This window comes from Lutra lutra, chromosome 11 (genome assembly GCF_902655055.1).
Source record: "Lutra lutra chromosome 11, mLutLut1.2, whole genome shotgun sequence".
Classification (NCBI taxonomy): Eukaryota; Metazoa; Chordata; class Mammalia; order Carnivora; family Mustelidae; genus Lutra; species Lutra lutra.
Window position 1 is genome coordinate 35,033,527 of NC_062288.1, and position 24,670 is coordinate 35,058,196.

Here is a 24,670-nt window from a genome sequence, read left to right on the forward strand (position 1 = left end):
TCAGTTCCAAGCTGGCTGTTGGCCAGAGGCTACTCTCGGTTCCTTACCACGTGGACCTCTCCAACATGGCTACTTGCCTCATCAAAATAGTCAAACCAAGAAGACAATAAAGTGAGTCTGCAGCAAAACAAAAGTTATAGCCTTTGCCAGATTCTGTTTTTTAGAAACAAGTCACAGGTCCCATCCCTACTCAATAGAGCAAGGAGGGGATTCTGTAAAAGCGTGACTATCAGGAGGCAGGGGTGTCAGGGGAACGACCTTAGAGTATGCGAATCACTACGGTATCAAAACTACTACCCAGTTATCTCATGATAATTACACTGTGTGATACGACTTTCCATAAGAAGTAGCAGTTAACTGAGCATATAAAGCCTTCTGCTAGGGTATAAAGATGTATAAAGGATATCGGTAATGGTGCTGCTGGTGACAAATAGTGCTGAGAAGTAAGCCTTCATTGACTGCTACTTGGGTCAGATGCTGGGATGAGCACTCTGCCTGTCGTCTCTTACCTAATCTTCACATAAGCCTCCTTTTCTAGGTAACAAAATGGAAGGTTGAAAAGTTAAGTAAGCCTGTGGGGTTGTTGTCAAACAGTTCACTGAGAAATTAGACAAGCTATGCCACTCATTTTACTATTTTTCAACAGGTGACTTCTCTATACATGACGGGAGCTCAGGAAAGGGTTGGAAAGACTTAGAGGGGACTGCCCAAAGAGGCCTTTTCCAAGGATGAGTAGGATTTCATGAAGCTTCTGAGATAGGGACAGAGACAGGGTACAGTGTAAGTAAAGGCAAGTAGATTTCCATAATGGTAATATTTATAGTCCCTCCACAATAACATGACAAAGGATAGAGCTATTGCTTTTAGCCACAGGCAAAGATAATGGCGGACATGTGGGCAGCAAAGCCAGAGAGGAGACTAAATGTCAATTAGGTAGTAGCAACAGCAGCAGATGGCAACTATTTGGTTCTATTTTTTATTATTCATTTATCCCCAGCCTCTCTCCAAAGTGGCCTTGCGGCAGCTGCTAATCTGATGGTCCACTTGCTCTCTTCTTACTTAGCCTGCCACTATTCTGGGCAGACGTGTTTCCATCTACCCCTTGCCTTCCCTCCAGTTCTGGTCTTTTAAGTTCCTTCTTCAGGCAGGTGCGGCTCCGAAGGCACTGCCTGGGGGCTGCAGCGTGGGAGAGTCTCAGCACTCATTTTGCTGGCCTTCTATCTGCTGGAACCTCCTGCCACTTGGGCAGGATCTGGGCCAGGCCTAATCCCTGCACAGAGAGGCCCCTGGGACAGAGGCAGGGCGCTGAGCCAGGTGTCTGCAGCCTGCAGTTTGTCATCGAGAGCCCTGATCTGGAGAGGCCAGAGCTGTGACAGAAAGCCCTGGTCCGCTCTCCCAGTCCTCCGGGCTGGAAGAGCGGCAGCAACCGAAGTTCACAGCGAGGACCAGGGCTGAGAAACTAGGGAACGCTTGTCCTCTCTGGAAGCCCTTTCCTTGAGTGGAGATGGTAGCAAAAAGGTAATAAAAAGAACATGAGGGGGGAGTGAGAAGTCCAAGCACTTGTTCTAACGTTTTTACTAACTAGCTGTTGGACTTTGGACTAGTCACTTAAATAGGCAGTTTTATTTTCTGTAAATTAAGAAAAGAAGACAGGATTTAATGATCTTTAAGCTTGAAATCCCAGATTTTAATATTTTTAAATGTCCTTTAAAAACTCTTCTCCAAAGTGAGTCTGCTCTGTTTTCTACCATATGTTTATACAGTTTGTGGCCATTTCCTTAAAAATACCTTTGCTGATTTCAAAGTAAACTTCTGCTTTGCCCATGAAAAAATTTTAAAAACCCAGCAAATACAGAGTTACTATGACTGCAAGCCTTATCTGGAATGGAGATTTTATTACCTTTCTTAGTGTAATCATCCCAATTACTATAACTAGGTATTATGGATAAAGAATGGTGAAGAATTGTAATGCTTTCAGAAAGGCTATTTTCTTTTTTGCAATTTCGTGCATTTCTCTGAGCTTATTGTAATAAATAAGCTCTTAATATCTTTTATCTGTTTCACCCATTCTGCCCCCCACTACCTCCCCTTTGATAACCATCAGTCCTCTGTATTTAAGAGGCTGGTGGGGGTTTTTTTGTTTGTTTGTTTGTCTCTTTTTTTCTTCGCTTGTTCATTTGTTTTGTTTCTGTGTATGAATGAAGTCAAATGATATTTGTCTTTCCCTGACTGACTTATTTCATTTAGCATAATGTCCTCTAGGTCCATCTATGTTGCCACAAATGGCAAGATCTCAATTTTTAAGAATTGAATAATATATCATTCCTTCTTTATCTGTTTATCTGTCAGTGGACACTTGGGTTGCTTCCATAATTTGGCTATTAGTAAATTATGTTGTAATAAAAATAGGGGTACATATAGATTTTCGAATTAGTATTCTTAATTTTCTTTGAGTAAATACTAAATAGTGGTATTACTGTATCATATGGTATTTCTATTTTTAATTTTTTGAGGAATCCTCTGTATTGTTTTGCAGAGTGGCTATACTAATTTGCATCCTTACCAACAGTGCACAAGGGTTCCCTTTTCTTCACATCCTCGCCAGCACTTGTTATTTCTTGTGTTTTTGATTCCAGCTATTCCAACTGGTGTGAGATGATAAGTCATTGTAGTTTCGACTTACATTTCCCTGATATTATGGATGATGTTGAGTATCTTCTCATGTGTCTGTTGGCCATCTGTATGTCTTCTTTTGAAAAATGTGTCTTCAGGTCCTCTGCTCACTTTTTAATTGAATTCCTTCTCTTTAGAGTTGCCAATTTATTTGTAATTTTATTTTTTTAATTTAATTTTTTAATTTAAATTCAATTAGTCAACATGTAGTACAGCATTAGTTTTGGGTGTAGTGTTCAACAATCCATTAGTTGCATATAACACCCAGTGCTCATTACATCAAGTGCCCTCCTTAATGTGTATCACCCGATTACCTTATCCTCCCACCCACCTCTCCTCTAGCAGCCCTCAGCTTGTTTCCTATAGTAAAGAGTCTCTCATGGTTTGTCTCCCTCTCTGATGACTTCCCTTTCAGTTTTCCTCCCTTCCCCTATGGTCCTCTGTGCTGTTTCTTATATTCTACATGTAAGTGAAACCATATGATAGTTGTCTTTCTCTTATTGACTTATTTTGCTCAGCATAATACCCTCCATTTATATCCACATTGATGTAAATGGAAAGTATTCTTTCCTTCTGATGGCTGGGTAATATTCCATATTGTGTGTGTGTGTGTGTGTGTGTGTATACACCACATTACATCTTCTTTATCCATTCTTCTATTGATGGACATCTGGGTTCTTTCCCCAGTTTGGCTATTGTGGACATTGCTGCTATAAACATTGGGGTGCGGGTATCCCTTCGGATCACTACATTTTTATCTTTGGGGTAAATACCTACTAGTGCAATTGCTGTGTTGTAGGGTAACTCTATTTTTAACTTCTTGAGGAACCTCCATGCTGTTTCTAGAGTGGCTGCACCAGCTTGCATTCTCACCAACAGTGTAGGAGGGTTCCCCTTTCTCTTCATCCTCTCCAACATCTGTCATTTACTGTCTTGTTAATTTTAGGCATTTTGACCAGTGTGCGGTGGTATCTTACTGTGGTTTTGATTTGTATTTCCCTGCTGCCAAGTGATATGGAGCATTTTTTTGTGTGTCTCTTGACCATTTGCATGTCTTCTTTGGAGAAATGTCTGTTCATGTCCTTTGCCCATTTCTTGACCAGATTATTTGTTTTTTGGGTGTTGAGTTTGGTAAATTTTTTAAATATCTTGGATACTAACCCTTTATCTGATATTTCAATTGCACGTATCTTCTCCCATTCTGTAGGTTGCCTTTTATTTTTGTTGGCTGTTTTCTTTGCTGTGCTGAAGCTTTTTATCTTGATGAAGTCTCAATAGTTTATTTTTGCTTTTGTTTCCCCTGCCTTTGGAGGCATGTCTAGCAAGAAGTTGCTGCAGCCAAGGTCAGAGAGGTTGCTGCTTATGTTCTTCTCTAGGATTTTGATAGATTTCTGTATCACATTTAGGTCTTTCATCCATTTTGAGTTTTTCTTTGGGTGTAAGAAAATGGTCCAGTTTCATTCTTCTACATGTGGCTGTCCAATTTTTCCAGCACTGACAGAATAAAGTTGTCATTTTTTAAGACAAAAAAGGCTTACAGGAGAGCACCTGGGTGGCTCAGTCGGTTGGGCAACTGCCTTCGGCTCGGGTCATGATCCTGGAGTCCTGGGATCAAATCCCATATCAGGCTCCTAGCTCACGGGGAGTCTGCTTCTCCCTCTGACCTTCTCCCCTCTCATGCTCTCTCTCTCTCAAATAAATAAATAAAATCTTAAAAAAAAAAAAAACTTAAAAAAAAAAGATTTACAGGAAGTGATTGATAGTGTAAAGGATATCTTTTTTAAAAAGAACTGTGGGTATTTTGTTGTATTTTGACAATTAATTCCCTCAGTGTATTTTTAGAAATGCATACTGCATTTGTTCACAGCATTTGGTGCAGTGTTTAATGCTGTGTAATAGATTTAGAGTAATTTAGTCAACAATTTAGAGGTACTGTTTTCTACTTGTGGATTTTAATATGCAATCATAATTTCAAAGATTAATCCACACACATGCACTAAATTTTACTTAACTGCCAGATGTGTATTTCAAGCAATTTCTCTTTTTCCTCCTTTAATGAAATATTTAATGAAAGAAACAGTGAGATCAATAAAAATAGGATAGCAAACTCGAAAGCACCTTCTGATTCTGGAACTCATATTTGGTTTGAAGATAGTTTCTCAGTTTAAAATGTCTTCAGCTACACTTAAAGGATTCCAAATAAAGATTTATTGATGAGGATAAATGCCTGAAAGAACAAGCTATTTGGACTGACAAGAGGGGAATAGTTAAAGTCTATATATCAGATTCTATAAAGGACATGTGCTTCAGATGTTAGGTTTCTGTCTTTAATTCCTAAAGGAGAAGACACTTGTCTAGTCTGGCACAAGAGGAGTTTATATTTTATTGCTGACAGCTCTGTTAAAACCGTGGCAGTCTTCTGGGAACATTCTTGGTCCTCTCAGGCTTAGCATGTGTGATGTTTGCTGACAAAGGAGGATAAATTGTCATGTTGCTGATTCTGAGTTTGAACTTCTCAAAACCTACCTAACTGTATTCTCATGTCCATTATTTCTGGTTAGTTAGAGCAGCATGCCTTCACGTGGTTCCATTAGATGTAGAAATGAAAACTTCATTGTATGAATTGTAAAAAAATTTTTAAATCTTAGCTCCTTTGGGCAGTTTTGACTCTTCCATCTTAGGGATATCTACTTTAAGTACTGTATTTGAAAGCAAATTTCCCTTTAAGGAATTTTCTTTTTTTTTTAACATCAGAACTGCCTGATGACTCAAATTGCTCATGCAAGTCTAACTTGGTCTTCGTCACTAAACTGGCTATTACACGACAAGCCTGTGCTTTAGAAGACAACTTGGTGGTAGTGGTGAGAATATTTAAGTAATAGTTTATTTCAGCTTGTTCTACCCAGTCATTAGCTCATTGCTGCCAGCCATCAGTTTCCCTGCCGAACCTGTCATTTACATCACTATTTTAGGACTCACACTATGAAGTATAAGGAAAGATGCTGGAATCTGAGGGTGGAAGTGGGAAGGGGGTGCATGACAGCACAGGGCTGTGTGAGGACTTAGTTGACCCTTTTTCTTTCTCTCTTCTAAAAACAAGTCCTTTTTCCCCCTGTGCACACAGTAATAGGCATTTCAGAGAACAAAAGAGGAGTAGAGTGAAAATTAAGTTTTCTTCTCCTGTTTTTTTATTCCTTTCCCCACAGGCAGTTCCCTTTACCTGTTCCTTATGTTTCTTTTCAGAGATAGAATATGTCTATGTAAGCACTTCTTCTTCTTCTTCTTCTTCTTCTTCTTCTTCTTTTTTTAATGCAGATAGTACATAGCATACCCACTGCTCTTTGTTTTGCCTTTTCTCTCAACAATTTATTAGGGTTGGCTCCATATTAATACATACAGATTTATTGGCCTCTTTGGCTGCATTTTGTAAGCTGTGCCATAATTTATTTAGCCACTTTCCTTCTGGAATCTGAGGTTGTGTTTAGTCTTTTGCTAGAAACAGTGTCACAGTAACTATCCCCGCGTAGAAGTCTTTGTGTGTTTAAATACAGGGTAAACGCCTAGAATAAAAGGTGCCGTTGATCACTCTCTGAAACTTGTGAAACACACCCAGTGACTTCCAAGTTTAGTTCAACCAGTCAATTCAATGAACACATTACACAGTCTAGGCCCTGTGCGGGTCCTGGGGATCAGACACTGCCTCTGCCTTAAATAAATTAGCTTCATTCTCCAGTGACTGTGATGCTCACAGGGAAAGTGCCAGCTGACCAGTCACAACAGGAAGGAATGCCTTCTGCTCTCAAGATTTAAGGAAGCATTTGGAGCTGGGTGGGAGTTAGAGGTGGGAAGTGGCAGTGAAGGACATGTGGGATGGTACAAGAGGGGTGCCCCAGGGTGCCTGCTGGCTGTACTGCCTCCCCCTCGTGGCACCCTCACCATCCCTGTGACATGCCAGGCCTACTCCTGCCTCACTTGTGGTGCCCTCTGCCTAGACTGCTCCCCCTAGATTTCTTTATGCCTCTGTCCCCTTACAGTGGTGCCCAGAGGGCCTCGGAGCTCCTCAGCCTGGGCCCTCATTATTGCTTGAGTGTTGAAGGCATCCTGGGTGTCAGAAACAGTGCTTCGAGTTCCTTCACTCTGCTCTTCCTCTTGATGCCACCAGAAAGGTGTCTCTCATGATGGCATCATGTCATGACTGGCTCCCCCATGGCGTTCGGCACTGCCGTAACCACTCTGGCCTTCTTGGCCATTTGCCCAAGGGCAGAGCAGACCCTTCCCTGAGGCTCCTACAGTGCAGCCAACATCTGTCAGTCCCACCAAGATTTTATGAAGGTTGAGCATTTGGGGAAGAGCAGGGCAGGGCTGCTCAGGGCACCGCTTGCTTCAGTTTAAGGTTCCCTGCTCAGAACCTGGAAGTCCCACCTCAGAGTGGGGGGAAAGGGTCTCCTCTCTGTTTATCTGCTCCTCATCTCTGTCTGCCTAAGACTGGATTCTGTCTCCCCAAAATGAGTGTTTCTGGTGACCTACCTAGAACTCAGGCCCCAGGCCTCCAAAGAGGAAGTTCCCTCCTTGTGAGAATCTGAGGGCCCTGGGAGATCTAATTGCAGATTTCAGGGTCAATTTTCTATCCCCTAGCCACAGGATTGGTCACTCAGGCCCAAAGCCCCAAGAATATTTATATTACCAACAGTCCAATATCAGTATGCATGATAGGATTTAGACTTAAATGTAACCACAAGTTGGGCTTTATTGGTTTTGTCCTTTTTAGGGTAAAGAAAAACTCTCACCATATCCCCTTTCTTTAGTCCTCTTGGTTCCTGAAAACTTCTAACGGAGAATGAAGGGGAACATTGTTATGTTATCTCTGTGTTCCTTGAGGCAGCAAACATTTTCCTCAAAGAAACCACAGAGCCTCAGAAGCCCATTAGCTTTGCCAAAACATGCACCCAGTTTACACTAAACCCTTTGCTCTGAAACATCAAGATGCAGGTTAATTTCACAGCTTGCCCCAGAGTAGTGGGTAGGGACTTGCTTTACATTTATGTAACAGAAATTTTGCCATTAAGTTGGTTTTCTTAGAAGAAAGGAACAGTCAACCTCAAAGATAAATTCAGGTCTCTTTCTTTAATAAAACAGAACAGCGGTAAGCTTTGAAATGATGTTTTTGTACTGCTGCCCATCAAGGTTTTTTAAAAAAAAAAAAACACCTCTCAGGTCTGAGCATACCTCCTTCTCTTCTTAAATTAACACTCTGAGAGGTAGCTAGGGTGCCATGTAGAATCAGAGGAACCTGGTGTCATAGTTGGAATCTAGGCTGGTTTCACACGTCTGAGTCCTCCAGTTCCTAGTCTGGATCCTAGTGAGCAGGGAACAGGCCGTTCCCTGTCCATGTGTGGTTTAGATAGAGTCTAGATAGACTTAGCCCTGTTTTAAGTATGGTATTTTACAGAGGACTTGGTGTTATGTCAGGATGCAGAAGGGGTGGAGAGTGTTGGTAAGAAATGGGGCAGTCGTAAGACATGAATCTTGCTCTCATAGCTTATCATATAGATGGAGAGGTAAACACGGAAATAAAAAGTTGAATAAAATCGTTTTATATACTTACTGCCAAGTGAGCTGAGTGGAAAATGACATGTGATGTAAAAATATAGAGGAGAGATTAATTACTTCTTGAGGTTTTATTTATCTAAATTTTAAACATATTAGTTTGAGAAATAACAGAATTTGTTAAGAAAATATATCCATCACGTTTATTATTATGAGCCAGTAGCTTATATTTTAATAGCTTTATATGTCTTCCTGTTTGTATCTAACATATATGTGAGCAGTATAAAAGAAGTAAAGAATTTATGTGTTTGGGTTTACTTCTAAATAACAATAACAAAAAAAGATCATGAGCTTTTATATGATTCACTTTTACCCACATTGGGTTTTTAAACATTTTGAAATCCAGGGACAGATACTCTTTTGAGATCTGACAAAATGTCCCAAGGTATAAAGTTATAAAATAGGCGAAAGAAGAGGTACTGTGGATCAGGTGAGTTGGCCATTCTCTCTGTTGGTCAGGACAATATAGACATGCCACCTGCTACAGGAACACTGTCTCTCGGGGCTTGGGGGTAGGTGGCTGTTCTCAACATATATGTTGGTGCAACTGGAGACTCCGTGTGGGCTAGACACCACGCCAGGAGCTGCAGGTAGAAAAGCAGATGAACTGTGGTCCTCCTTTCAGGGAAGCTGCAGTCTGGTGTGGGATGGATGGCGGCTGACATGTGGGTGAAGGACTTGGCAAGTCCACTCAGCCTCGGGGCTTCAGTCAGAGAAGAGTAAGGCTCGGTACCTGGACCTGGGAGGGGAGGGCAAGTCAGGAAAGCTGCTGGAATACTTGGCCAGAGTATAGCTTTGAAGGACATGTAGGCATTCCAAGATCAGAGATCATGTGCAAAGAAGCTGATGTGAAAGCAGATAATTACAGGTAATTTGCCTCAAACATAAAAAGGAAGGAATGGGAAGAAACAAGGCTGGAGAAATAGCAGGGGAAGTCTTTGGATTTTGGACTTTTAGGATAAATTCCAGAGAACCCATTAGGCTCTTTAGCAGAGAAGTGACCTGATCAGATGGTGTTTTAGTTCATGGTGACAGCCAATATGTTGTGAGTGTTGTATGAGCCAAGTGTACTATGAAGCATTTTCTATGCATTTCTCATTTAATTCACACAAATACCCTGAGTCAGGTATGGTCCTTGTATCAGAGATCCTGGAGAGGAACAAAGGGCAGCTCAAATGGGGCGATAGAGGAGAGTTTGAGGTAGGGACTATTTATGAAATTGTGGGCAGGGTTGAAAATGTGAAACCCATCCAGGCTAGCAATAGTGGGGGGCTTTTACCACTACACCTATGAGGGATTAAGAGAGAGAGTGATTCTGGAACCCACCAAGCAAGGGGGGACTTAGCTACTGCCATTTACCTGTCCAGCTGGGAAGGAATCGAATGGGGAAAGGGGCAGCAGGAGAGGGGTGCAAAAAGTACATCGGTCTCGCTGTTTTCCTTCCTTCTTATCCTCTGATCTTCGGGCAGTGTGCCTCCCAGTGGTCCAGCCAAAAGTTGAGATCAAGGGGCCAGGGATTCTGTAATTACAGGCCCATTGAGGTCAGCCTCTGGGAAGCATAGAAGGGAGTGGAGGAGAAGAGTCAGGAACACATTAGAAGAGATAAATGGAGAATATCCAGCCAGGTTATTTCATAGAGGAAGCAACTAAAACTCAACTTGCTTCAAGTCACACAGCCTGTCAGTGGTGGTCTCACCTGAACGCACAGAGGGAGCCCTTATATACTGCATGGAAGTGACTCTTCCACAGACTATGGAACACGAAAAGGAGAGGCAAATATGCTGGCTGGGCAACTAGGCAGGAGCTCTTTCAAAGGCTCAAGGCCCAGAAGGGTAAGTTTGAGGAACTACAGTGGCAGTCAGTGGCAGAGAGGACAGAAAAAAGGGGCTGGATTTGATATAGTGAAGGCAGAATGGATAGAACTGTGGACCTCAATTTCTTTCTCATAAGAAGTGATATCACAGAAGGTACGGACTGTCTTAGATCCTTTCCAGCACGAGAGCTCTCTGACTCATCTCTGCAATGATTGTGGTACATATTTATTTCATGGAATTAATGTATTTTTGAGAATGTTCCCCGAAGGCATATGGAGCATTTGGGGAACATTTTCAAAAATACATTAATTTTGGAGGTTTGAAGTTTATTTACTACATTAGTGACACCAAACTCCAATGACACGACAACCAAGATTGTCACCAGGTATCACAAAACATGTTTTAAAAATCATCAAAATAAAGAAAACAATTTCATGTCTTTTAGTAGATGTTTTCCTCTAATTATGTCTGGAATCCTGTATTAAGTACAGTGTGAAGACCCCAAGACATAACTTGACCTCTGCTCAAATAGTATGATAAGAGAAGAGAAAAAACTAAAAGCACAGGAGAAAATTGAGAAAAATAGGGCCATAATTTAAAAGCCATAAGCCATAAAATTAAAAAACAATATATATTTAGTTTGACCCAAATCTTTTTTCCCTTGAATTGGCTCAATAATTGCCTCATTAATTTGAACTGATTTGGTTGGACATTTATTGTTGTAAACACATAAAAACCTCTCAGTTAAAAAAGTCACGTCAAGGGGGCACCTGGGTGGCTCAGTGGGTTAAAGCCTCTGCCTTCTGCTCAGGTCATGATCTCAGGGTCTTGGGATAGAGCCCCATGTCGGGCTCTCTGCTCAGCGGGGGGGGCCTGCTTCCTCCTCTCTCTCTGCCTGCCTCTCTGCCCACTTGTGATCTCTGTCAAATAAATAAAATATTAAAAAAAAAAAGTCACGTCAAGGGGCAACTGGGTGCTCAGTTAGTTAAGCTTGACTTCGGCTCCAGTCATGATCTTGGGGTTGTGGGATCGAGCCCTGCATTGGGCTCACGCTCAGCACAGAGTGTGCTTTTCTCTCTTCCTCTGCTTCCCCCCCACGCACCCAATAAATAAATAATATCTTTAAAAATAAAGTTCATATTAGTAAAGGACACCTCAGAAAAGCTCTTTTTTTTTTAATGCTTTTTAAAAAAAATTTTTACTTGTTATTTGTCAGAGAGCACAAGCAGGAGGAGCAGCAGGCAGAGGAAGAAGCAGGCTTCCCACTGTTCAAGGAGCCCAGTACGGGACCTGAGCCCAAGGCAACCGCTTAACCAGCTGAGCCACCCAGGCGTCCCCAGAAGAGTTTTTTCTTGTGTCGTGATATGTCCTACAGATGAACTTTGATCACACCTGAGTTTGAGATTTCTGGGGAAGAAAGGGGGGAAGCAGAGCCCTCAGCGCCCTGTAAAATAAATATCCCCCCTCATACTCCTTCCCTCCTTTCCTTTTCTTCCTTCCTTCCTTCTTTCCTCCCCCTCCCCCTCATTTCTTTCTCTCTCTCTCTCTTTCTTTCTTTTCCTCTTTCTTCCTTCCTTTCCTTTCCTCCCTCTCTCCCTTCTTCCTTCCTTCCTTCTTTCCTTTGCTTCTTTCTTTCTTTCTTTCCTTCCTTCTTTCCTTCTTTCTTTCTTTTTCTTTCCTTCCTTCCTTTAAATTCTCATCAGGTTTGCACTAGCATATTCACTGATTTTTCATATTTTAGTATTATCTGTAGTTTCTTTCTTTCTTTCTTTCTTTCTTTCTTTCTTTCTTTCTTTCTTTCTTTCTTTCTTTCTTTCTTGTTTAGCTATTTCCCTCTAAGTTACAAGTCTCTGGCTAACTAACTGCTTTCTGCTGCTTTCCACTTCAAAAAACAGCAGCAGATGAGACCTCTTCTCATTCCAGCAGTTAGAACTTAAGTAAAGGTTTCTGAGCATTTCTCCAGAGTGCTTCCTTACCAAATTTCTCTTTTCCTTGAGGGTCTGTTGTGTGATTGTTCTGTGAGGCTCTCTACACAACATCAGTCATGTTCTCTCATTTCCTCATATTTTTGGAACCTCCTTCCAGTAAAACCAGCATGTGTTTTTCTTTAAAAGATTTTATGTATTTATTTGGGAGAGAGAGAGAGAGCACGAGCAGGTGAAAGGGCAAAGGGAGAGGGAGGGAGAAGCAGACTCCCCACTGAGCACGGAGCCTGATGTGGGACTCAATCCCAGGACCCTGGAATTATGACCTGAGCCGAAGGCAGACGCTTAACTGGCTGAGCCCCCCAGATACCCCAAAAGCAGCTTGTGTTTTCTCCTCATTTCTCTTTCTTGTCTTCACCCTTTTGCTCTCCCTCTCCCACCAGGCTGACCTGCCCCCATTCCGGACTTGGGAGTCATTCATTCTCTGCCGCTCCATCTGCATGGAGCCCAGAAACACATTTGTTCCCAGATTCCAGTCTTTCTGGGGATACAGTGGCACTGCCTGTATCCATCCTGGCATAGCTACTTACTACTATGTAACCTGGGATAAACCCATTTCCTTTCTGTTAAATTAGGATGCCAGTAATCATACTACTTTCTAGGTTGTTGTAATGACTAAATGGTATCATGTATCTAAAAACCTAATAGATTGTAACTTCTCATTAAATTCTCATCAGGTTTGCACTAGCATATTCACTGATTTTTCATATTTTAGTATTATCTGTAGTAAGACTAGGTAAAAATATTGTATTACCCCTACACCCAACTTTTAAAAAAATTTTAGGTGGTTTAGAAAGGAAATGGGAATGATTTTCTCATAAACCTTCCAGAGGAACACTCTAATTTCGTTTTTCCCTTAAAAACTCAAAAATTAATGAAAGCATATGTTGTCATTTCAAATGTTATATATGTATGATGTCATCTTTATAGATTGGCTTCTTATTAAACATAAAGGATATACCTCTGGCATAAAATCATAATTATTTTTACATAATTTGACCTAATTATAGTTGTGATGATTCAACGATCTTTCTTTAACACATACCAGTGCACATCCTTAGAATATTTGGCGTGTATATATATAAATACATGTTTATAACCAAATGGTCTAAAAGTTCTGAATAATATGTCTTGATTTAAGACTGAGAGTCTTATGATGAACTTAGTATGTTTTACCTCTAATTTTTAAAAATTGGGGAAAAGAGTCGCCTGGGTGGCTCAGTCAGTTGAGCATCCGACTCTTGGTTTTGGCTCAGGTCATGAGCTCAGAGTCATGAAATTAAGGCTCTGAGCTCAATGGGGAGTCTTCTTGGGACTCTCTCTCTGTCTCTGCCCCTTCCTCACTGCACTGTCTGTCTGCCTCTCTCTCAAATAAATAAATATTTTAAAAAATAAAAATTGGGGGAAAACCAGCATGAATATGCATTCATCAAAATTGCCAATTTAGTCAGATTATGAAATTCATTTTCTGTACTGTGTTGTCATTTCACATTGGAATAATAACTATGGGTCTCACTAAATGAGAAGCAGAGACTAGAAAACGAAATGTAAGCCAGTGAGCTGTGAAAATGATGTCACACTCTACTGGAAATGATTTCACATTCTCTGTGAATGCGGATGTGATGTGAGGGGATCATTGAGGTGGAATTATTTACTTAAAGGCCTTTTTAAGAATTGGAGCTTACATGATCTTCACACATTTAATTTTAGTATTATTTTCTTAGCATCACTGAGTTTTAGTACTTGGACGACTCAGAGTGTCCTTAGTCTGATCCATGGCTCAGCAAAACTTTTTCTTAAAGGGCCAGATACTAAATGTAGCCTATGGGTCCCAGTCTGTGCCAACTACTCAGCTCTGCCGTTGACCACAAAGCGGTAGATGATATGTGAATGAATGGGTGTATCTGTGTTCCAGCAAAATTTATTTACAAAGACAGGTAGCCAGCTCACAGGCACTTGAGGAATCTGATCTCAGCCCTTTTTGTTTTATGCATAACATAGCAAGCAAGCTTTCATGACTTAATCGAGGAGACACAACTAACTAGTTAATGTCAGAACCACTATCAGGCATTTAGTTTTTTCCTATCACAGGTCTTCCAAAATGTAGGCTAATGCTCTGATAACAGCATATTGCTCATATGGTGGTCAGCCAAAGGATTCTGACTGATTGGACTTACCATCATCAGATCTGTTTCATTTAAAGCAGTATTTCCTAGAGCGGTATATTGTTTTTAACTTCTATACAAAATAGAAAATAAAATTTTTCTATTTGTGAAATTAAGCATTTGAATATTTTCTTTCTTTCTTTTTTTTAAAGATTTTTAAAATTTTAAATTAAATTCAATTAGCCAGCATCTTTAGTTTTTCATACAATGTTCAATGAACCATTAGTTGCATTTAACACCCGGTTCTTATCACATGCCCTCCTTAATGCCCATCATCCAGTTACCCCATCCCCCCGTCCACCTCTACAACCCTCAGTTGCAGGTAGACTCAGGAGTCAGGAGTCTTTTTTACTTCTTTATTTGAGAGCAAGAGAGAGAGCACGAGCAGTGGGGAGCAGCAGCGACAGAGGGAGAGAGACTCCCCACTGAGCAGGGAGCTGGACACCTTGATCCAGGGCCCTGAGATCATGACCTGAGCCAAAGGCAGACCTTAACCAATTGAGCCATCCAGGCATCTCTGAATATTTTCTTTCTTTTTAGAATGCCTATATTAAGATATTATGATTGTTTCTGTTATTTAAAATGCAGATTAAGAAAATCTGTGCCCTTTAGGATAGATAGTAATTAGGCATAACTTATTAACTTTAAAAATTCAAAGATAAGTAAATAAAATCAGAGCAAAATAAAATACTGCCTTAATATCTTTAAATGTCTTCTGCACTTAATTTCATTTTATTAGAATTTATCTTCAAAGAATATTATTATTCAGTTGAAAGACTCTAAGAGTTGCCAATCAAAACATTCTTAAGGGATTTTGGAATCCTGCAAAGACTAGCTTCTGTTAAAATAGAAATCTGAATGGAAAGGAAAACAAAGATGTTTCATCAAAGGAAAGAATTGTAATTCCAAAACTTTTTTTTCCACTTTAAGCAATACCATGTGATATTAAATATATGAAAGTAGGGGCGCCTGGGTGGCTCAGTGGGTTGAAGCCTCTGCCTTCAGCTCAGGTCATGATCTCAGGGTCTTGGGTTCGAGCCCCACATCGGGCTCTCTGCTCAGCAGGAAGCCTGCTTCCCCCTCTCTCTCTGCCTACCTCTCTGCCTACTTGTGATCTCTGTCTGTCAAATAAATAAATAAATAAATAAAACCTTTAAAATATATATATATATGAAAGTACCCTCAAATATCCACATTTCCTGCTTCCTGTGATGGCAAAAATGGGCCAAGGGGATTGGAAAAATCCAGCTTTCATAGTGCTTATAGAGAAAGATTGAGCATTGAAGTCTTTTATTATTTTTCACATTAAAGAATATTTCAACCAAATTTTAGTTTTCAGTTAAATTAATTTCAACAAGTGTAGGTCATTATTGTCTAGGATGTATTTTGAAATTGATAAGTTTTGCCATGAACAGACTTGAGGTTAGTGTAACAATCCAGCAAGACATGAGGAGTACCTCAGGAGGAAGAGAAGAGGGAAATTACAAAGTAAAATCTGTTGAATTTTGTAATTTTGTAAATGGAGGGAGCCTACAATGAAATGAGCCCTCTGGTTTTGGTGAATGGATGGATGCTGATGTTGAATGGTGAGTTCTAGAACACGGGAAGAGAAAACATTAGTTGGAGAATTAAGGGCAGGAAAAATGTTTGTGATACCCATGTAAGATGAAGTGGAGTTTTTTTAATAGAAATCTGAAGTTTTAGGGAAAGATTGATGCTAGAGGTATTTATTTGGGATCATTAGCTTACAGAGAGTAACTAAAGCCATGGGAGTAAATAATATCACCCAAGAAATGTCGTCGAGTACAAAGGGAAGAGGTTGAAGCCAGAACTCTGGAGGACGCCAGAAGAAAATAATTTTTGTTTTGTGTGATGGTTGTTGATGGATACATTCTAGGAGCAGCAGTAAAGAATTTTCAGACTGCTTTAGCACATCACAAGATATTAATATAAATCCTCTAGGAGGAAGGGGACTCCATTAAAAATTTATATGTAAAAGGGGCACCTGGGTGGCTCAGTGGGTTAAAGCCTCTGCCTTCAGCTCAGGTCATGATCCCAGGGTCCTGGGATCGAGCCCCGCATCGGGCTCTCTGCTCCGCGGGGAGCCTGCTTCCCTCTCTCTCTCTCTGCCTGCTTCTCTGCCTTCTTGTGATCTCTCTCTGTCAAATAAATAAATAAAATCTTAAATAAAATCTTAAAAAAAATTTATATGAAAAAAGATATTTCTGACCCATTCCCAAGACTATGGAAAATGAAAAAAAATATATGTATATATGTATGTGTGTGTGTGTGTATAGGCACATATATGCCTATATATGCCTATATTATATATATATTATATATATATATATATATAATATATATATATGCCTCCCTCTGCCCTTATTCTATGGACTGGCTCATGGAATAGAGAAGTCTTTTCCTTTCCAGCCTAACTGCCAGATGGTAAAATATTACCGAGGTGTTTCGTGTCTGTTTGGAATCAAGTTGTGAAGAAAGGAACTGCTCTCCTAGAAATACTGATTTTGTGATTAAGAGCAAGACACTCTTTTTCTGATTGTTTAGTTTGGGGAATGAGGTAAACTGAGAAAGACATGTGGGAGTTGCTGTAATATAAAAACAAAACTACTGACAGACACAAAAGAGTGGCACATCCTCCGGGAAATGGTGGAACCTATGCCTTTATAGCATATTTCAGTTGATATTTGCAAGTTCATCTATCTTTTGTCATTATTCCACTTAATTAGAAAGAAACGAGTCATTGTTATCAGTTCTTTCTCAATTCTTTGGTCAAAGAATTGAGCAGAGACATGGGGAGTTATCATTCTTGAAACCCTGTCCTAGGTTTAGCAACTTTCTTCATAAAATTAGAGGCTACTCAATCCCTAGCCAATCTTACGACATGCACAAGGGATGCATTGGAATTTGAAAGAGTAATGAGGTGTGCAGTGTACACGGAATATGAAATCTAACATGTATCTATATACAGCTAAGAGGAAGTTTCCTATTTTTGGAAACTGAAACAGTTTACTAGTGAAAGGCATTTACTCCTGGACTCATGGCACATTTCCTGTATTGACATGCAGATGGCTGTAGGCACATGTGGTTGGGGTCATGTCGAGTGCCCATAGGATATCTTTATGCCTATGCCTAGTGAGGAATGGGATAATTCCAGATCTGAAACCTGTGACAGATGTGAGTTGGAGATTAGGTGTCATGAGAAATCACCTGTGGATGACATCAAAACATGGTATTAGCCACCGTTCGTTATACATATTTGTGAAAGCAGTGGTTTGACTTGATAATCCTCCACAAAACCAGCAGTTAAGGAGCAGATGGGGGAAGGTCCCAGGAGACCAAGCCACTCCCTATCTGAGAAATCAAAGGAGTAAGTTTAAAAGAAGGGGAGTAGCCAGCAGTGTCCATTACAGCTTTCAGAACTGTAAGGTAAGGCCTGAAGGGTGTCCATTGGTTGATGCTAACCAACTAGTCTGTTTAGGTCAAATTTTGGAAGCATTATTACACGATTTATTTTGTGCCCCTGCCAGAGGGTAAAACCAGGCTCAGGGTGGTAGCCGATGTTGGATCACCATCTTACAGAGATAATGTAAAGGGATTCTTTCATTGGGTAAGAAGCTAATTATAAAGTTTAACTCGTCTGGAAGTCTAAGATTCTTCTGTGCTAGCTGGTATCAAGGTTAACTTTGAATAACTGGCAGTAGGCTTTGAACAGCAGGACTTTTACTCTCCTCTAGGGAGAGTAAACTCATGAGAACATGAGTTGGAAATGGTAACATGTTAAAGTGGGATACTCTGGATTGTTCTGTAAGCCATTTTAAGTGCCCATAGGAACATGCACCCTTTCGTACGAACACACTCAGCTAAAGTGGTATTGTGCAAATAACCTGTACTCATCTGTTGAGCATTACACTTTGCTTTTTGACTTTTAATTCAAACTAAACATAATATAAGAAGTTTTGATAATAACCCATGAACTTCATCCTTTTTAAAAGGTGGTGTAGCTCTCTTCCTGTAGTGTAACCATAGCAACTGACAGGGAACAGAGTAAGAAAGCTTTCACACATGCTGTGCTAATTAATCCTGTCCTACAGTTTTTCCTTCAGCTGGAGGATGCAGTTTAATATATTCTGCATGAGTAAGTGTGTTTTGATGCATGACTGTAAATACATGGCAATATCTTTACCAAAAATATTTATTAAAAATATTGTTATATATTCCTACTTCAGGGTATACCTTTTTTTTTTAAGATTTTATTTATTTATTTGACAGACAAAGATCACAAATAGGCAGAGAAGCAGGCAGAGAGAGGAGGAAGCAGGCTCCCTGCTGAGCAGAGAGCCTGATGCGGGGCTCGATCCCAGGACCCTGGGATCATGACCTGAGCTGAAGTCAGAGGCTAACCCACTGAGCCAGCCAGGTGCCCCTATTCTTTGTTTTAATAATATGTTCCCTCCCTGAAAAATTTTGGGATCTGTATATCTTTTTAACTGAACAGACATATTTTTAAGATGAAAGCCTTTTGTTTATCACCATTACAAGACACCTTCCACAAGAAAATGTCTAAATTGACTATATTAAAGTGAGGGGGTAGAAGAGGTTTTCTCAAGCAATGCAGAGGAGTGTATCTTTAAAATATAGTAAGATTCTTCAATATGACACATTAACATACAGACCATTTTTAAAAACTTAACACCTTAAAAAGTTAGATATTACAAGCTCATTTTCACTCTTGATTTGGGAGCTACATGACCCATGTCAGTGGTGTTTGGGTAGTGCTTGACCTAAACTTGTGAGAAGGGGGAGAATAATGGAAACAAAGAACTTTGCCTTTTTATGTTTTTCATATTTAACCACTTTTACAAACTTATATTTAGAGTAAACATACTTGACCTGAAATCATATAATTATTTAGATTTATACTGTTTCTAGGTTATTTTGAGGTCTTGTTCTCTCTTTAAAACTGGAAATACCAAAAAACAAAAACAAAAACAGAAAAACCAACCTGGAAATACCACAGGTTTCTTTAATTAGCCTGGTCTTCTGAACTGTCAAAGAAGATCTCAGTTTTTTCATTCTCTCCTTCTAGCCTAGTTTTCTCTCAGGAGGGTATTAGAGGAACCGAGGGATCCAGCCTCAATGTTTTTGGCATCCCATTTCACTTGACGAGAGCATATGGAACAAGTCAGAACCTATTTCAAGGACTTGTTCTTAGCTCTATGGTCTCTGTATAGAAACGTGCTCATTTGAGGAACTAAATCTTTTGATGGGATTATTAAATTCTGGAAACACTTTACCATCTAATTGTCCTATCTCTTGTGCAGTTTTACCTGAATTTAGGTAGGTTAAAACTTTGTAGAGAAAAGTGGAGGTTACTATGGAAATCTGTTATTAAAAGTAGTTGTTCCGGGGCACTTGGGTGGCTCACTCATTAAGCATCTGCCTTTGGCTCAGGTCATGATCCCGGGGTCCTGGGATCAAGCCCTGCATTGGGCTCCCTGCTCAGCGGGGTGCCTGCTTCTCCCTCTCCCCCTCCCCCTGCTTGTATTCCCTCTCTTGCTGTCTCTGTCAAATAAATAAATAAAATATTTTTTTAAAAAATAGTTGTTCCATTCATGTGCAGAAAAGTTGGGTACCATATATATATGTATGTATGTTTGTGTATAGTCTGTATGTTTTAATATTGAATACTTACATCAACCAATTTATAATATGCCATTATATATTTTTTAAGATTTTATTTATTTTTTGACAAAGAGAGACACAGCGAGAGAGGGAACACAAGCAGAAGAAGTGGGAGAGGGAGAAGCAGGCCTCCCGCCAAGCAGGGAGCCATTGTGGGGCTAGATCCCAGGACCCCGAGATCATGACCTGAGCTGAAGGCAGATGCCTAAGGACTGAGCCACCCAGGCACCCCAATATAATACCATTGTATTATCATAAAACTGAATTGTAGAAAAAATTGAGTTACTATAACCATAGTTTAATTAATTAGAGATTATTAGTCTTGTCAGCTGTCCTATTAATTTTAGCATTTTCATATAATACAGTAAAGGGAGTATCCAGTGTTTAATAAACAGCAGAAAAATCATGTTCCTAAATAGTACATAAAAATATAAATAATCAACATTAAAATGAATGTGTTATGGTACATTTATTAAAAAATGTTATATGTGCTTTGAGCCTCACAATAAAAACCTCATAAATAACGATTTTCACTTGTTATTAATGAACATGCCCATACAGAAAGCTATCATATGGATTTTTTTTTTCTTTTGAAAAAAGACATCTACAGATTTTGTGATTTTTAAAAGGAGTTACATATTCATTGTAGAAAACCTGGGGGATAAAAAAAACCTTGAAAAGTTGAATTTAGTAAAGAAAAAAAAAATCCATCCAAGTTTTTATTTTGGCTCAGATCGTGATCTCAGGGTCATGAGATCAAGCCCTGCATCATGCTCATGCTGGGCGTGGAGCCTTCTTAAGACTCTCTCTCTCCCTCTTCTTCTGCACCCCTCCCCAAAACAACAACAGCAACAAAAGAAAAACCCAAAACTGGATAATCCCATTTTCCAGAGCTAACCACTGAAGACATTCAAATAGTTCCTGCCAGTCTTTTTTCTATGCTAAAGTACTTACTGTTATGCGGTCAAACGGAACATAACTCTTCACTTAACATATTACTGTGACCATTTTCTCATTTTTAAAGTTCTTAGAAAACATTTAATTTACCCTATGGCATCTCATCATCTCTATGTTCCAAATTTAACTCTTCCTTTATAGTTATTTATTTAGGTGGTTTTCAAATAGAGTTTCCTGACCATTTTCCAGTAAGTATTTGACAGACCACTGAAAGAAAAAGTACTTTTGGGACAGCCCTTTGATAAAAACATCATATTCTCTTCTTTCAGATTCATAATGCATATTAGAAAAATGAAGGGCACTAAGAAGCCTCACAGTATGAAGACCTGTTTTAGCTTTTTTTTTTTTTTTAAAGATTTTATTTATTTACTTGACAGAGAGATCACAAGCAGGCAGAGAGGCAGGCAGAGAGAGAGGAGGAAGCAGGCTCCCTGCTGAGCAGAGAGCCTGATGCGGGGCTCTATCCCAGGACTCTGAGATCATGACCTGAGCCGAAGGCAGCGGCTTAACCCACTGAGCCACCCAGGCGCCCCCTGTTTTAGCTTTTTAAACCATCTTTTCCCAACATTATTTGACATTGGAATCTTTTCTCAAAATACTTACTTAAAACCCATAGAACTAGGGTTCCATAAAACTTCCTTCGGAAAGTCCAGGAGATTTCTAAGCTTCTGAGTAACGTCTAATAGTTTACGAATTGTTTGTTTGAAACTTTTCTGGAATTTTATCAGATTTATGATGCTTGATTAGGAAATAGAAGTGATTATTGGTTATTAACATTATTTGAAACAGGTAGGCGGCCATATACTTTCCCCAGCCTTTCTAGTAATCTCAACATTGCATTTGTGATTCTGTACTGCAGTGTCATGTTTGACCTTTTAAAACTGTGAGCTTTCAAATTAAAATTTCCTTGTCCTATTAATGCCTATTAAACTTCTTTGTGTTTCCTTTAATCTACAGGTCTTGCAAGAGCAAAATCTGTCCCTAGCCACACATACTCCAATGAAGTAGTTACCTTGTGGTACAGACCTCCAGATGTCCTCCTGGGCTCGACAGAATATTCTACCTGCCTTGACATGTGGTGAGAAATGGAAAATTTACTCTAGCTAATTTATCCATAATGCGCGGTCTGGGTCATGCCTAGACAAACATTCTAACAGTTTGAATGAAGATTAATGGTTCAGGAGTGTTTGCCTGTGTGTGGCAGGATTGCGGGATTTTTTTTTAAAAACATGATTGGGAATATTCCCTAATCAGAGGCTCCCTTGCACATGGTGTCTGGTAATCGTTCTTGATGGACAGGGGCAGAGATATTTTTCTGTCAGTACAGCAATTTTTCTCCCTGAGGGTCTTAATTCGTAGCTGTGTTTTGTAACAAGGAGGCATGTATCTCCAAACAGCAGCGTGGATTGGAAATAGTAGGAAGCATGTTTCCAGTCAACAACAAAGCTCAGATTAAGTAGTCTAAAAATTTGGTGTAACTGTTAGTCACCAGATGTGGTGTAGTACACTCTTGAGAACTTGGTACAAATCATCCCAAATGAAACAAAACAACTACTTTTTTAAAATATCACATAAGTTAAATTTCAATAGAGTCTCAGTTTCACATGGTGGTTTAGCAAAACTTAAAAACCTGTTTAGGAGGCTCAAAGACTGACAAGATTTAATGCATAATTATTATTTATAAGGGATAATGAGTTCCCAGAGTGCCTGGGTGGCTCAGTGGGTTAAAAGTCTGCCTTTGGCTTAGATCATGATCCCAGGGTCCTGGGATCAAGCCTTGTGACGGGCTTGCTGCTCAGTGAGGAGTCTGCTTCTTTTTCTCCCTCTGCCCCTCCCACTTGTGCTCTCTCTCTCTCTTTCTCTCTCTCTCTCTCTCTCTCTCAAATAAATAATTTTTAAAAATCTTGAAGTATAAAGTATAATGAGTTTCTAATCTAATGTGATCTAAATCAGATTATCAAATAAGAGAATAATCTTACTTTTAGTACTCAGGAAAGTCTTCTAAAGACTTGAAAATGTCCTCTAGTAATAGAAAAATCCCCTTTCTAGACTCAGGGTTGTGTTCAAAGTAAAACAATTCACATTGCACTTGTGCTGTTCTATCATAGGAATCATCTTCCATGAATGGTTATGCCCCCGTGTATGAAATTCAGTTACATGTTCTTACAACGTTTATGACCTCTATAAAACTTCAGCGTGCGTTGTTTATCTTCCTGCCGTGTGCTTACTTCACTGTTTTTCCCTCAGTAATCTTGGCTTTTAGTAAATTAGGCTGTAATGAGGCCTGGCATCTTTCCTGATGTTTTTGATCCAAACATTTTACAGTAAGAAAACAATCAAGTTCCTTGTGATGTAGGGCACAGTGTAGATTTTCTTAATTTAGGCTCCAGCAACCCCTCCCCTCCCCCACCCCCGGAACCCTCCCCTCCCCCACAGCCCATTAGGATTTCAGAATCTGTGAAGCCACTGAAAATATATGCAACATTTTATGTACACATGGATATATTTATTTTTATGGGGTGTAGATCTGTAGCTTTCAATAGAGCTGTAAAAGAATCTGGGTCACTAAACAGCCTAAAATCTGTGGTCATAAATTTTGTAATGCCTCATAATAAATTTAATACCAAGTTAATGCATATTCCAAAACACTGAGAATAAAGATGACCATCTATCATTAAGAAGCTGAGCCAATTCATTTTTTCATCACATTTTTTTTTTTTTTCTTTTAGGATGGTTGTTTGTACAAAATTTTTTTCCCCAAGACTAGGCAGAGGCTTGGGCAAAAGAAGTATTTTGATCATTAGTCATAATGGAGGAAAAGGTTGGAAATAACCGTCAGTTATCAGGATATCAGTTACTGTGTTTCTCATTCCCTTTGGTGTTCCTGTCTTACAGTTGAGAGTCGGCTATACAAATAATCATTAGTTAATATTCTTGAGTTATGGAATGTTTTAATTTTTTGAGTATGAAAATTCTAGGTTGCCTTTCAATGAGGTCAGTTAAGGACTCTGCTAATAGAACATAGTTTGGAAGTATTTGTGGCTTGGAGCCAGTTTCGTCTTAGTGCTTGGCGGTCCAGTTAAGTCTCTACACTCATAATCGGAAGAAGCTGTTTTATACACTAATGGCTAATTTTTTCCAAACCTTTAAAAGTGCTCTTTAAAGTAGAAAGAACCACATGGATTATGACTTGCTGATATGTCTGTTTCTGATACATGGTATTTGATTTCTACCCACCCACCCTTTTTTTCTTTCACATGCGTCTGCACATGCACGTGGTGTGTGTGTGTGTGTGTGTGTGTGTGTTCATCCTCTTGAAGAAGGCTTGGGTTCTTTCTGCCAATTTGCTTTAAACAGAGACATAATGAAGCATAAGAAGACGACTGTTATTTAAGTGGAAGGGAGGAAAAGTGATACAAAATAGAAGACCCCGAATGCCCTTTTGTCTGCATGCCAAGGTTATTCATTGCCAAAACCAAATAGTAAATGTGTTGTGTTTGAGCAGTTCCCATGCTTATTGGCTTTCCATTTTCAAGCCCTAAAATCTGAGTTATGTCTATGCTATGGCTGTCATTCTGACTGTAATTTCATTCCAAGCCATTTTCTAAAAGCCATTTTGTTATTATTCTGTAAGTCCTAGAAAATGTATATATTTTTCCAGTTAGAGAGAAGTTCACAGGGCACTGATTTTTGCATAATCAATGACATCGATGCTGGGTATTCACAGAACGAGACATGGGACTGTAATTGAGTCATGGCTCAGCTG

The 24,670-nt window shown here is 39.6% G+C and overlaps 1 protein-coding gene across 4 annotated transcripts in view; it reads left to right on the forward strand.

The window, feature by feature from the left end:
• The window catches only part of CDK14 (cyclin dependent kinase 14), a 592,901-nt gene that overhangs the window by 316,974 nt on the left and 251,257 nt on the right, over window positions 1–24,670 (forward strand). For all 4 annotated transcript variants that reach the window (XM_047694487.1, XM_047694483.1, XM_047694484.1 and 1 more), the window contains one exon: window positions 21,862–21,982. In XM_047694487.1, the coding sequence (XP_047550443.1) occupies window positions 21,862–21,982 (121 nt within the window). The remainder of the gene's footprint in view (window positions 1–21,861; window positions 21,983–24,670) is intronic.